The 15,928-nt window shown below is 39.3% G+C and overlaps 1 protein-coding gene across 6 annotated transcripts in view; it reads right to left on the bottom strand.

Annotated features, from left to right (window-relative positions):
* The window catches only part of LOC122885894 (interleukin-1 receptor accessory protein-like 1-B), a 304,362-nt gene that overhangs the window by 274,995 nt on the left and 13,439 nt on the right, over positions 1–15,928 (bottom strand). For all 6 annotated transcript variants that reach the window (XM_044217634.1, XM_044217632.1, XM_044217633.1 and 3 more), the window contains exon 3: positions 5,876–5,940. In XM_044217634.1, the coding sequence (XP_044073569.1) occupies positions 5,876–5,940 (65 nt within the window). The remainder of the gene's footprint in view (positions 1–5,875; positions 5,941–15,928) is intronic.

The raw sequence follows: 15,928 nt of genomic DNA on the forward strand, positions 1-15,928 counted from the left end.
AATCACGTCCAACACACAGCTCCGATGAAATGTGTGATTCGAAAGGAAGGCGATGACATCCCTATTATTTCCTGACTCATCAAGTATCCACTCCAATACCTTCCGTCTGTCCTTCATCTCATCTCTCCTTTCACTCTCACTGTGTGTTAAAAAATGTAAGCTATTTTATTAACTTTTCAGCATAAAATAAGTTGGTAAAAAGTGAGACAGAGCGTAGTGTGCAGAGCTTATCTGTTCTGAGTGGAGTGCCGTACAGTGCAGTGTCTAGTCTAATGATATTTTCGTCCCATCCGGGCCAAAGGTTTGCACAGGTGGACTCACGCTTAAGCACATTCATATTTATGCACAAACAGTAAGAATTAAGCTGCTACCTTACTCATTGCTGGGGGATAGAGAAGGTAAGAAGAAGAGAAACGAGTGAGACAGTGAAAAAGATGGTGTGTAAGGGATGTGGAAAAAAAATGTCTCATTACCTATAGAACAGAATAACATTAATTAAGCCAAGTCTATTTTTTAGTCCCAGATTTTGGAGGAGATGGAGAGAAGAATTTTTAAGGAGACAGAGAGCATGTCAGTACACCGGGCATAATGTTTGGCCGAGAATGTACAACAGGATTACAGCAAATTAGATTTGTGTCAAACAATATTAGGACACAGAGGAGTGAAAACAGTGAGACAAAGAGACATATTTTTTTAAAATGTCAGGCAGGTTTGGCATGGTGTTCTAAACACTTTGGTATCACGATAATGGTTTAAAGTTTAAAAATAAATCTTTTTTTCATTTCTATTTGACGTTTGGATTGACCTGATCTCCAATCTTATTTGTCAGGACACCAATTCCTCACACACAGACATTGCTTACCACAGCAAAAGAAGAGCTCCTTATTTCAGCTGTTGTAGTTAAATCAGCCACCTCACATGAAACATGTCCGTCACTGCATCACACTCTGACACAGTGACAAATGCTCAAAAGAACTCCTCATGAGGCCAATATTACAGGGAAATAATTATTTGAATGTCTTTGTGCAAGACAACAGTCATGTTTACATCAACAAGGCCATACATTACTCTGCTAGTGACCTGGTTACAGTGAGTGGTGTGCAACTTACTTGAAAAACATTATTAATTACGCAGAACTTATTACTAATTAACAAAGTCATTACATTATTTTACAAATTATTCAACAGCAGAAGTAATTAGTTATATTACTTGTTACATTATTTTTCATAACTCAGCCAAGCTCTGTCAAAGGAGCCTTCTAAGAACTCCAAAGCTTCCACATTCACACGTCCCATCTTCTCTATTTAACATCTAAAGAAATAGAAAACAGGACATTGTGGTTTAACAAGCAGCCCACCTGCAGTTCAGAGATATTTACTGACCAACTACAGCTAGCTCTGGTGACAGCACACAGCACTCCATAAGCCCCATAAGCTGCGGGGTTCACACACCCTCCATCTCTGAACAGAACCCAAACGATTCCTGAATGTAGGCTTACCAGTGACTAGCTAAGTTAAGAACAAACAACACATAAATAAGAATAACATTTGAGTTACCGAAAGGCAATAACTATGATGGACTTGTGTGCTGCAGTAAACTGATGCTGTACTCCTCCGACCGGTGTCCACAAGAAAACTCTCTTCAGTAATGAGTGGGTGCAAGTCATGATAACCATGTTCTACTGTTGCTCTATGACTAGTGAATGGAGAAACATGGACTCTTGGCATTATATGGTGGATGTTAAGTTCTATACAATAAAGTAATGGTGTGCAAATCCCCTGCTCGAGGTTTCTGCCTCTTGAAAGGAAGTTTTTCCTTGCCACTGTCGCCAAGTGCTTGCTCATGGTAGGATTTGTTGGGGCTCTGTAAATAATATTATAAAGAGTACGGTCTAGACCTGCTCTATAGGAAAACTTCTGTTATGAATTGGCGCTATATAAATAAAATGTAATTGAATTGAATTTAAGTGTCTTCTGTTGGCTCTCCACAATAGCTAACTATCCCAGGGCTTCTGCTATCTACATGCTGCCAGCTCCCACCACCTTCATCAGCAACGTTACTGTTGGGGCCCAAACAGTGTAGTAGTGCGATTTGAGTTGTCTGCCGGAAATAGCTCTCAGGCTTCACTGAGAAAATACACAACATCATCTCTGTTAGCTGGAAATGATTTTAATTATGTAACCTCAGCTTTTATAGCTTTTATGGGCACTTGCTTCCACACTTCATTACTATATGCCCCTCTACCCTTGGTAATTATGACACTTATCTGATTATAACCGTCAACTGAGTTTTACATTCCGTTAGTGCGGACCTTGTAGTCTCTATTTTCTTCACATATTGCTCCACGGTCACGTGTACTCCATATGCATTTCTTATTAACACAGGCTGCCCTGTTTTGAACCCAAAGAGAAAACCACTGCATGCCCTGATTTATAGCTAAAAGGCCTTTCAAACTATCAGGAACAAAACATAGGTCAGACATGAAAATGTGCGATGAGCCACCATCACCGAACACACTTTCCTAGCTATGAGCTACTTCTTCACACTAATGTTTCTGTAGACATTTACACATCAGGACTGTGTGATAAACCTGAGGACAGAACAACAGCATACATCAAACCTACTAGCTTTGTCAGTAACAAGATATTGATTTGGATCCTTACCCAACAGAATGATGATATGTGTCTGCTTGATTTGGCCAACTGACAACGGTGATTTTTTTTTTTTTTTACTCCTCTCTTGCACTCTCTCTTTAGTCCCATCCATGCCAGACATCCCGTCTGTCATCTCTCATCCATTTCAGAATGTCTCTTTTGGTGTGAAGGGAGACCCGAGAGAGTGGCAGGGGCATCTGAGATTATGGCATGAAAATAGGGGTTATAGTGCTCAACAGACAGTGTCTGTCTCCAAACCCCACGGCCAGATGGCCACTGTCTGCAAGGGAGATGGCCAATCCCCCAGGTTTACATGTGCAAATTCACACCCACATGAACACACATTATATAAATATACTACTATCCTATAATCCTACTTTATTAAATATGTTTATTGCAAAAGGTGTGCAGTGATAAAGTAGTACACAAAATGCATACTGTATTGTTTAAATATCTGTGGATTGGAGCTGCCGTGTCAGTTGAAGCTAAAGGTAATGAAAGCTCTACAACAGTAAAAGGCATAAAGACTTTTAAACCATATGTGTTTTCTGTGGCACATGACGTTTCGTTGTCCATCCCATCGTTGGCAAACACTGGCTGTAACATGGCAGCCGTGGAGCGCAAGGCTAGGAAACTGAGAAACTAAGTCTGTGTTCGATGATGTCTGCCCAAGATTCCCCGCTTTTCCAGGGGGAGATGTAAGCCCCCCAGATCCACATACAGATGGAGCCACTCATCTTTCCTCCCCCTCTCCTCCTCCTTCTCTCTCTATTCTCCCAGGCGGAGCCAATCATCCTGCCCCTGGGATCATATATGCTGCTTCTAGGAGGAAGTGCAAAATTTCATATAAGGGCCAATTTTGAGATCTGGCATATTTCCCGAGGGGCTTTTTATTGTTCTGTTGGACCTTCTGTTTTGATGGACAGGCTTGGATTCAATGCCCATGTAACACAGGGCACAGGGCAGGGGCAGGCGTGTTTTCGAAAAGCTGTGCATGTGTTGTCAAATTAATTAAGATGTTTTCTTAATTTGCTTGTGTTTTGTCTATTTGCATGTGTTTTCTTAAGTTGCAGTGCATTTGTCCTTGTCGGCAACTGTAAGTATGACATTGAAAAGCATTTTCAAACTCTGAAAACAACTACAAACCACAGAAACGTTAACTGCTGACATTATTATTTAAATGCATAGGTAAGACGTTTCCTTGACGTTAATGCATGTTAATGAACTTGGAGTATGAACAGATTCTGACAGACTATCAAGATCTTTTTTTTTCTTTCTTTATCAAGATAAGATTATGTACATTCAGGCATCAGAATGTACATAATCCTTTGTGTCCATGTTGCAGATAAATATGGTAATGGTATGGCAATTACAATACAAAATGCAGTTTGTTGGAGCGCAACATAATGTAACTGCTAATGCAAAGTTCAGAGTTTTAGGATTGTCTGTAACAGACAATCAGAAATCAGAATCAGAAATACTTTATTGATCCCCGAGGGGAAACTCTTTACAAAAGTTACTCAAGTTTTATAAGACAAAGGAAAGCTAAGAGTTGGAAAAAGTAAGACGAAGAGACAGCGCAATGGCAACAGGCACATGCACACAAAACAACAAGGTAACATGTATCATATGTTTAAGACAAATGTGGACTCTATCTCCATATGTTTATAATATATGTATATAATGTGTATTTTGTCTAATATATGACTATGCTACAAAAAACTGACTGCATATTTAACACAATGATAAATTTGCAGTGAGTCATATAAGTGTGAATGTGAATCTCTAAAGTGCGTGAATCAACATTGATTTAAAATCAGATGGAACTAAAGCTGTTCAGAGTAAAGAGAAGCGAGAACGGAACTTGATGGTATTTATTCTTTAGGTAAATGGTGGTTTGAAATATGTAACTAAAGTCTGTTAGCAAATTAATACAATTATATATGCTATAAACACCTTAATGTGGTGGATGCATCTTCATCAGGAAAACACATGTTCTAAATCATGAGATGTCTGAGATGTAAAAAGAAGGTAAAAAGGGGAAAACTGTAAGTTGTTGGGAGTAAAGCATTATTCAAATAAATGTAATGTAATAAGAAGTGCCCAGCATTCAACTTCAGATCACAGCTGCCATGACAAAAAATTACCAATAACCAAAGATAATTAATTTGCTTTCCTTGGCCTACAGTGTTGCTGTGCATCAGAGATGCTTGAAGGAAAACTTTCTATCGTGTTTATGAAGTAGGTAGGAGGATCGGTAGATTGCTAACAAGAGAGACATTGAGTCTGAACCAGGGACAGGCCTGCACAGATCATACAAGTCATCATGGTTCATGACTGAGTGTGATACTAAGAAGGATCATGGAAAATTACCACACAGCAAATTAACTCGGCAGAGTGTGATTAAAAATAATTTTTGTGAAACTAATTTGCACTTACTGTAGCATAAAATTAAGGCTGCGTTGGAACAGTTGGTTCAATTTTCAGAGGACCATCAGGACTTTTGAAAATTTAATGAGGATCCAAATTGCCTCTTTCTCTCCCTTTCACATCATGTATTTGTGACAACCCAGTGCTGTCTCTGTCTGTTAAAGACCAAAAAGCCATACAGCAGAAACACATTAATACCACATACAAGCACAGAATTTAGGAAATACCTTAGGTGTATAGTTGCTAGCTTCAATTACCCTTATTCTGCCCATAGCATCAGGTTTTTATTCCTAATTTTGACTGCAGTGGACCAAAATATGTGGAGATCCAGAGGAGTGCATCTGATGGAAATAAGTGAGAAAAAGTTATTTAAAATGCTACCATGTCACTCTGCTCATCATTCCTGTGATGTCAAGAGAATAGCTCTATGTTAGAGGGCAGAGGTTACAGGTCAGTGAAGGGTTAAACGGATCACCACTTGGCAGTGCACTTCTCAGTCATTACAGTTCAAGTTTTTTGGGGGTGAAATACTCTGTTACTGACGTTCAGTTTTGGTGATCTACCAGTGAGCCTGGCACTTTGTGTGTGTGCGGTACCTTCCCTCATGTGGCTGACACAGAGATTGGCCTACTTGAAGGGAGAGGAGTGGATCTTTATGAGCTCCTCATGATAAGGCAGGGAGACATTAGGGTGACGGGTGTTCTAACCCATCCTCCTCATGGCCATTGTGTGGAAGAGAAATGTTAGAAGATGACAGCAGAGAGAGCAAGCAGAATATAATCATCTTTTACCTCTGCATGGCCTCTATCCAGAGGAGCGGCTCTCTGCTTGTCCTCTGCAGACATCTGTGGTCTGTCTGAAATGAAAGAATAAGAGGCCATGACTGACTTTGATTTCTTAGAGGTGACATGGGTGCCTGCCTGCTAGCCTACAGTCTGCATCAGTCCATATATACAGACATTCAGAGAAGTCACTGATGATTATGCCCCTTGGTGGTATCGACAGCCTTGCTCAGACCTCTGAATCGCCGCCCACATCTCAGATTTGGGCAGCGATTCAGAGGTCTGATGTCTGTAACTGACTGATTCCTGTTCACATTGGTTGTATAAACAATTGACCAATTAGTAGGCAGCATTAAGAATGGGGACATCTTCCTAAACAGACTGGAAAATGCTATATTCATGGGGGAAAAAATGGTGACAATGGATGAGACTGATGCACCTGTACAAGCTGTCGTAAATGCTGTGTTAAGTCAAACCTACAAAAACTGATTTTTTGGCCACTTACGAGCAGCGAAAACAAAGCTGTGAACACAATGCTAACATATTATACATTTTAAAGTTAATATGGCAAACTTGTTAATAAAACGCTGGCTCTATTTACACATCGAGCAGACATAAAGCGAAACTTGCATTCATCAAGAGTTCTGTTTCTGGCCACCTGGTGAATGTAAGTCCAATATTCACTCTCCTTTAAACACTGTTTCTGGTCTCCAACAACTACTGAGGAATATATCTCGCTCTTGAATGCTCCACTATGTATACCGTTAGTCGTTAACTCTATCTGTCTGTTGTTTGGTGATGGACAAAGAGCGTACAGTCAGCTATTTTCCTGGAAACAGCAGCCTGCTGTGGCCAAAAACAATGCTGATGAGAGCTTTGAGAATGAACCAAAACAGTAAAGTTGGCCTGAAAACCAAAACAATGAGCTGAAAGACAGAAGTTCTGTAAAACTAAAAGTGCAGATTAAGGTGATAATCTGTTGTTTCATCACTACAAAGACCTCCTTTCACAAAAGTAGTCATATGATCATTGTTAATATAAAAATACTGATTATAGCTGCTTTAACCACTCCTAAAAATCGCTACTACAACTGCAAATGATGTCGGTGGGACGGATGTGTCACTTGTTACTGATTGGTTTGGGAAAAACAAAACAAAATAACCACCCTCCCAACAAGAAAGCTAACATGAACACAATGTCTTGCTGAATGAATGAAGTTGAAGTGGCAATTCAGTCTGATTATCTGGCTACAGTCAATAAAGAAGCGCTCAGTTAATCCACAAATGTCAATGCATTAAGATACAAAGCCATGCCACAAGACAACTGATTCATCTGTTTTTTCTTTAATTTCATGTCTCTTTTTTTTTAAAGCTTTCCAGAATATGTAACCTAAACAGTGGCCTTCTTAGGTGAAAGACGTCAAATAGTTCAAGGTGAGAGCAGCAAAATTCAAAAATTACAGGACTGATCCGAGTTCAGGTCTTTGTCAAGCCCTCTCTTACTCATAGCTGAAAATCTTTCAGCAGGATCAGAAAGAGCTGATCCCAGATCTGTGGTTGTGGCCACAGGAGGGCATGTTTCTGCCTCAGGCTGGACACCTGTAGTTTAAAAGGCTGTCTTAAAGCGATGGATATGAAAGGCCTGAGCTTCGATGAGAAAGTGTAAAACCAATTGCATCAGAGTGAGTGGACTGCTAGCAGGGAAGATGGCTTCTAAAAATGATTTGTGCAGTTTGTGTAGTTCAGCTGATATCAGATATGTCTTGTTATGCTAAACCATATTTTGATAATGTTCAAGCTCAAATTGTACTTGGCCTTCTTTCTTTAATTTGTCAGATTTTGAAAAATAAATGGCCTTGTCCTGACATTCAAGTTATATAAAAAAAAATATAGAGAGTATATATCAAATAGCTGTACATGCACTTTTTTTTTCTCCCTATCTATCTATGTTTATCACTCTACATTTCTGCATATTATGTCATTGATGTTCTGAAGTTGTAAATGTGAATATGTGAATTGTGCACAAATGTGAGTTGTACTGTACCCTTGTTTTTGATCTCACAAAAGACTTAGATCCAGAGGATTATTTTCATCTTCGCTATAAGCTTTTTGTCTGCTTCTCTTGATCTGCTTTGCTTTAGACTGACTCATATCTCAATCACAGGAAACATTGTGATGTGTTAGATGGTAATAAGTCTAATTTAGTTAGTGTAGACAAGGGAACAGAAGAAGGCCACTGGTCACAATTAAAAATGAGGCTAAATGAGCATTGAGCAAAATCCATTCACATATATTTTTCTCTAAGGCAGTGAATGCATATAAACCCGCAGCTTCTGCATTCATTTCAATTAATCTACAGGGTGCTTCGGCAAAAACAGAACCTAGTCAACCTTCGCCACAACACAATGAGACGTGCATCATCCAGCAACACACTGTATCAGCCAATCAAATACATGCAAGCCATATTCCACACCAGTGCAGATCCTTGTTCTTCTATAAATAAAACTTGTTAGCGATTCATTAATTAAAAGTTAAATCCTGATTTGTTCTTTTAGTTGTTCCTTCTCAGGGGTTTGTGTACCCTATTGGAAGTGTTTTTGAAAAGGTGTTCTCCAAGCTTGGACCATTTTTATTTTCTATTTCCATCAGTAATACATAATGAACCATCATCCTTGATTATATTACTAATTTTTATGCAGATGACAATTATTTACACATCAAAATCACATACTAATCAAAATATACTATAAAATACTCAAACAAATTGAGTACCAAATTCGATTGCTTTCAAACTCAACTTGTTGGCATTCTTTGCAAGTCCCATATTTTATGCTGCGCTTGTGCAGATTGACATTCTTAATTGTCTCTGTTTACATGCAAGAAACTTTCAGTGGTTTCTGCTATACAGGTGAGGGATAAAGAGACACATGTTAAGACAGAAACAGAAAACAAAAACCTTTATTTTAGGCTTTATGCCAATGATCTAGCGTTGTAATAATGATTTTGTTAGTGTTTTTGTAATTTTAATTGTGTGTGTGTGTGTGTGTGTGTGTGCATGTGCATGCATGCATGTTCTTGCTCATGCACTGTACGTACGGTGCATCTCAAGGGGCTTATTTTGCATGCTCTTTTTAGTGCTGATACTAATACTGATTATTGAGAATTAAAATGTCCAGTTACCAATATGTGACAATTCATATCGAAATTCCCATGTCATTTTTAAAGTTCTGACCAAAAAATGCTCTAAGGTCTTTTGTAGCTTTTATGAATATTTGAAAGGAACATAAACTATTTATTGTAGAAAGGAATTAACTTCTCATTGAAAAGCATTTTAATGTCACCCAATAAGGAAAAGTAGCACAAAAAATAATTTAGCATTTATATAGTGCTTTTATCCAACGCGCTTTCCAGTATGCCTTTCATTCACCCATTCACACACCAATGGCAGCGAGCTACCATGCAAGGCACTGGCCTAACCATCAGGAGCATCTTGGGGTTCAGTGTGTTGCTCAAGGAAACAAAAAAATGTGGACAGGAGGAGCCTGGGATCGAACCACTAACACTGCAATTAGTGGGTGACCCACTCTACCTGCTGAGCCATCTAAAAAATGCAAACACAAAACAGTGTTCTGTTGTTCTTTTTGTTTATTACCAAACACCATATATTGTTCATCAATTCGGTTTTGGAAACCACAAACCTTTTGTTCACTGCATCCAGGGTCACCGTATGCCACAAAAAGTCCTGTAAGAGAGCAGGCTTTCGGTGTACCATGAACCCAGAGCTTTGCTCATTCCACACTGTGGTCACTCCCCAGGCCTCAGAGCTACAGGCCTGGCTGATCTCAGCTTGCGCTCCTTCTCTCCTCTGTGACTAAGTCTCTTCCACCCAAAGTTAATTTTTAATGACACACTTTGTTATGTGGGTCCATAGGGGGCCCTTAGTGGCTGTGCTTTAATAAAGAGAGTCTCACTGCTTGCTCCCTTATGAGAAGGCTTCATTAAAACCGGTAACGGAAAAAAAGGTCTTTGAAGTCCCAGATTTGAGCCTATCTAAACTTTATATTTCTCTGTCCATCTGTCTGTCTGGTATTTTATGAGTTTATTTTCATTTTTACATCAATGGTCGCAATAAACAAATAAGATATATTGAAGGACAGATGATGTGACCCCCTAAGGGCCACTTCATAACTGTAGTGGAGTGAGTATGTGTGTTATGTGGGTCCATGGGGAACGGGGGGGTGGGACAGAGAGAGAAGGTACACATACACCATCGATTTTCATCAATAATGCTTCATCGTCATCTTATGATATCCCACCTCATCAGCATCACCATGTAAATCTCTCAGTGACAAAACCAGTAGACACATGGCAAAACTTTTGAAGCTGATCTCCTGTGGAAATGGTGTAATTACAAAGCTACAAACTTTACAAAGTTTGTATATACTATAATAAAAATTTACCAATATCAGACCTCTGATGGATGGTGAAATACTTGTCTAAATACTTTAAATGCTTTATTAAGTAATAATGTTATATATGAATCAAATTACTTCCTATTATGGGAAAGGGTTTTTAATACCAACTACTGCAAATCAACAGGCAACTCCGCAGCTCCTTGCAGCTTTCAGCCACATTCAGCTCATTGTTTTTGTTTGCTGGTCCATGTTGTTGAGTCCAGGTTTGGATGAAACCTGAGGCTGGTTTTAGAAAGATCTGTAGACTGGTCTGAGAGTTAGGCCAGTCTTAGTTTTGCTCTAGCTAATTTTGCAGTTGGATGAAAATAGACTAATTAATTGGATCTCTAAGAGCCACCCAAGACTATTTCAGAATGTGTTTCCATGGTAACAATTAAGACAAGGAAGAAAACATGGCTCTGGTTTGCTAACAGTGTTGAGGAGCGGCCACTGATTAGGAAAAGGGTTTCCATGCACTCCAGTAAACCCATGGAAATGACTGAGTTTTCCTACTTGTAACTGAAGTCTGCTAATGTTGGCAATCACCTCTGTAAACAGATGAAGGTATGTGTCAACGTGGAACTTTTTCGGTCTCAAAATACTAGTCTGAAATTGGTTATTATGACACGGACTTCGGTAAAAAACATTAACATATCACTATTAGTTTGCAGCATAGCAAGTGTAGTTTTGGATGATTTGCAGGTGAAAAGACGTCTAGCTGTCTATTCAGACTGGACTGAACTTTGTTGAAAAATTTTACATTTTTAAAATCAAGTTTTATTTCAATGGCATATATTTTCTACATGTAACAGATTCTACAGAATGCTGTGTACATATTTCTTGGCAAAAGTGGAAAAATAGTAAAATCCTTTACATATATTACAGTGTTGTATTGCACGGGTTTACAACTGAGATGCCACCAGCGATGTCGGAATAGGGGGGGCTATGTCCATTTCTTTCCAAAACCGATGATCCGACATTCACACCCGCTTCACACTGTGATTGGCTACTTCTGGAGGTGCGAAATGAGCCAGGAATTGAACTTCTCTCTCCAGCTCTCTTTTTTTATTTGTGACACAACTATTTCTTGTCATTTTTCACGTGAACAACCGAGTGAAACACTATGAATGCCTTTGAGCAGAGATTGTCTGAAAATGTGTGCCGTTATCCCCATTTTTAAATGATACCACTCCCTCTCTCTATGACAGCTGGCTTTGCACTCCACCTTCCAGTGTGGCGGTTTGGCTCAGGTATAAACACTTTTGATTTGCGATGTGGTCAGACAACACTTTGTTCGAGGAAAGGCCAGAATAAGTCTTGTTAATGCTATACAGATTCTGATTATGTGCAATGCACGATTTGTTGGTATTTAGTCAGTGAAACTCCACGTTTATTGCTTTTTACATTTGGAAGTGAGATCATTCGATTCCACCATAGAGGGTACAATAATTGTCTCTAGAGAATCAGCTTCAGTCTCAGTGAGGATTGGTCAGTGGGGGTGAGGCATCCTCACTGTTTTAAATGAAGTGAATGGGCAAATTCCCAATTGAAAGACAAACTAGCCTAAATATCACAGCCATAGCCAACCAGCCAGACTGTTTATCTGCTAGCACAAAACCTTATCTGACATCCTTTTCCTCCAAGTCAGTGTAATCTACTCAACTACCAGTACTGAATGTAGTTGGGTCATGTAAACTGTAGATAAAATAAGGTTCATCTTCAGCTCACTAGCTCACAAGATACAGGTTGCAGTACCAGTTTTAATGATGTAGAGAGAACTTTGAAGTTGAGTGGAGCTGCTAGTAATTGTTCTCTATTGCTGTGAAGACTTATACTTCTGTTCCCTGCCAGAATGAACACCTGGCTCTTGGCTTGTTGCTATAATAACCAAGGGGCGGAAAAAGACTGCAGCTGTGCTATAGTTGTATTTAGCCCGTAAATTAATAAATATATTCTACAGGCTACAACTGCCTTTAATTTCTGAAATTGATTAGACAGTTTATCGGATGTGTCTCCTTCCTCTTCTCCCATCTGTGAAAAGATGTAATTTTCTTTTCCCACACTTCTTCATTGAGAAAATAATTACAGAACAGTGATGAGAAAACTAAATGAATGCTATCAGTAAGCTGGAGGAGAAAACGTCATTAGTTATGGATTGGACAACTGAGTGATCTAAGTGAACTACAGTACATGGGACTAGTTAATGGTGGTAAGAAGGTGGCAATATTAGCACGTTGGAGCAAAGTTAGCACATGATTCTTCATTATAACCTGCCCTTTGGTAGACTCTTTAAATGTCATGTAAATCTCCTGCATGACCAACAAGAGAATTACAAAATAATTAAGGAAACAACAGAGGTTATTTTAGCTGGCAATTACAGCATGCCATATTTCTACTATGGTTTGGAGACATAGTGAATAACATTCGAAGGATGATGAACTGGGGATGCAAAAAAAGCATCCCAGCCCCCAACTGAGATACAATAAATTCAACATACAATATTTGTTAAAATTACATTTGTGTGTTTTGTATATACACGTCTGTGCCTGCAGGAAGTAAAAAAATCCAAATCCACGCTTTGGTTTCTGCTGGTATGAAGACATACAGACAGACACAGACATAATTTTACTGGTGGAATCTCTAAAGCTGCTTTACTTCAGAGGGAAAACATCAAATATGGAAAAAGCCAACACAAGGAATGACAGATCTTTCTTTACATATTTACACTTCTTCTACACTATATAGCGGGAATTCTACAGAAGGATGTTTTTTTTTTTTTTAATGCACATCTTTGTACCTGCTGGACACACATGTCCAAGAATAATTTCTGGTCCACTTTTAAGCCTCACTTTAAGAAATAAAGAATAGACTGGAAGAAAAAGGTAATTTCCCTATGATTTTCCAGAAAGTAGCTCTTCAAAGTCTGAAATCCAGTCACTCATCTTCTAAGAAGCTGTTAAAAAAATGGCAAAAATATGGACACATTTACAGTATGTCACTTATGCTAAAGAATTTCAATTATGCTGCAGAAGATTTTAATTTTTAATTCTTGATCTTTTATATGGTCGCCCTCCTGGTACTGCTCATTGATTAACAAGTGAGTATTTTATAGCAGATAAGATCAGTAGTAGGTAATGATTAAATAGGGGGAGGCAGCGTTCTGTCTACGCTTATTTTATGTGATTTTGCACTTCCTCCTCACAGGAGGGAAAGAGCTGATTTCAGTGTTCTCCCTGTCTTTTTCAATAAGCCCGGCACTGTCGACTTCTCTTTGACTCAAACTCATGTGTGGAGTGACTGTCAACCCGCCAAGGCGCATTCACTACAGCACACACTACATCCCAACTCCCTGTGCTCTTTCTGCATCACAGCTCCTCCCTAGCTCACTCTCGGCTCACAGTCATGTTCTGCAGCTCTGAACTTGAATTTAGCTCACCTCCAGTCTCTACCCCTTTCCACTTCAACATCCCCAATCTTATACCCCCCCCCCTTCCCTCCAGCTCCACTCGGGGCTACATGATAACACACTTTGGAGGGAACCGCTTTCCCCCAGAGCAGCCCAAACTGTAAGCATATTCACTCCATCATAACAGCACTGTAGCAAAACTGCTGTCACGCTGAGTTTGCCATGCTAATGTGGCTCTAGGCGCCACTACACTGCCCTTAAAGTAATATGATGGAGGTGTGTGGAGTGTTTTGTGGGTGCTGGAGGGAAGGGGGGTTGTTTGGAGAGATTAAATAGCACAATGCAGGGCTTCTGCGTCGATGCAGCGAATGTATGGGAGATGGGGTGGAGAAAGGCAATGAAGATACTTTACATCAAGGGAGCAGTTCCTCTTATAGCTGAGAGCAGATTAATTCCCAGCAAGGTAAACACTGCTCGGCACGGTAAAATGTGAAAACAATCGAGCTAGCTCCTCCTATTCTCCCCCATCTACCCTGTGAGAGAAGAGCCTTCAAAGGGCTTGATTGACACCTGGTAACGCTTTGAACTATGTCCTTGGACTGTCATATGGAAAGACAGACACTCTCTTTAATCACTCACTTACAAACATCGTGTATCAAGACAGATGTACTCAGATACTGCCAACATTTCAACATTGCCTCACTCTTATCCACACACACACATAGGAGTAACAAGGATCTTACCTTCCTCCAAATGAGCAATAACTTCCTACTGGCAACATGTCACTGTTAAAAAAATCATTGCGACACCAAGGAGGGCAATCAGCCAATTACCATTACTACATTTTTCCATGTTACAGGCTCCTATTTATTTTTAAGGTACATGTAGGAGGCTTGAAACTGATTCCCCCTGTGTCTCTTTGCTTCACCTTTGATGTTTCATAAAACTCAGAGATGGCTCTTTATGTGTCAAATGGATGGTAGTCACTTTGTTTCTCATGTATCACTGTGATTGACAAGCCTCCAGGAAGTTACTGCACCCATGGTCAAGAAGTAATATTGCACCTGTAAAACCACAATCTGTTGTTTTTACATTTAATTTTTAAACAGTCTTGTCATCTTGTTTCCCAGAGTCTTGTCATCATTTTAAGGTTGCCAGAAAAATGGAGGAAGTTCCTGCAAGAAATAGGAATAGTCCGGCCAATAACCCCTCGTAAAACCATAACGTGACATTTTTACTCTTCGTTTTGTTTAAAAAATTAGACATATGTTGATTTGTAAGCTTTAGAGGTGCTGGCAGGCAGGGTGGACATAAATAAACATGCTAGAGCTGATATTTGTGTTGATTTCCTATTAGCTCTCGTTCTTGTTTGTAATAAATAAATGTGCAGGACTTTTACTGTAGAACTGTTAAGAATTTTGGATTGTAATGTCTTAAAGTATGAAAAATAAATAAATAAATAAATGTGATTCCCCAGAGAAATTTGGGGGTGGCACCAGGGGAAGCTTGAGGGCACCAAATATGCTAGGTCTGGCCCTGCTGGTAGGTGGATTTTGTTACTTTTGGACACAGCTACATCAGCTGTTTTCCCCCGTTTCCAGTCTTCATGCTAAACTAAGCTAAATGTGAGTGTGATATCCATCTTCCTTAATAGTAACTCAAAATTAGCTATTTAAAGTTCACCCACCTCTCCCAGAACTCCTTACACAAAGCCAATGGACAGCAGGTTCTGATCAAAGCTGGAGTTGGGTCGAATAAATGTGACAGTGAAATGATAGACGAGAACAGCAGAACAAAGAACAGTTTTCAAGTTTAACAGCAACAAGATGATTGGTTCACAAAGGCTGTGGCAAAATCTGATCTGGCTAAAGTGAAAAGTGTGTATGCACTTAGTCAACTGATTGATTTGGAAAGGGAAAGAAAAATTTAAATAAATAGAGTAAGCATGAAGAACTTTGAACTTTTGTTAAGCTTTGACAAAACCTATATGGTAAAAAACCTTTCAATGTCTTTCAGTGCGCCACAATGCTCCTCCTCGCCAACAGCATGCAGGACATGGAGTGGCTCAGCATCAGAGGCCTCAATCTAGCCAGTGTTTATGCCAATAGTTTTTTTCTGTAAATAATTTAATTTAATCTTCGGTTGGTCTCCTCTTGTTGAATTGTAGATCTAGGTATAGGGCATCATTATTAAGACTGTGTTC

This window comes from Siniperca chuatsi, linkage group LG12, assembly GCF_020085105.1.
Source record: "Siniperca chuatsi isolate FFG_IHB_CAS linkage group LG12, ASM2008510v1, whole genome shotgun sequence".
In the NCBI taxonomy this organism is placed as follows: Eukaryota; Metazoa; Chordata; class Actinopteri; order Centrarchiformes; family Sinipercidae; genus Siniperca; species Siniperca chuatsi.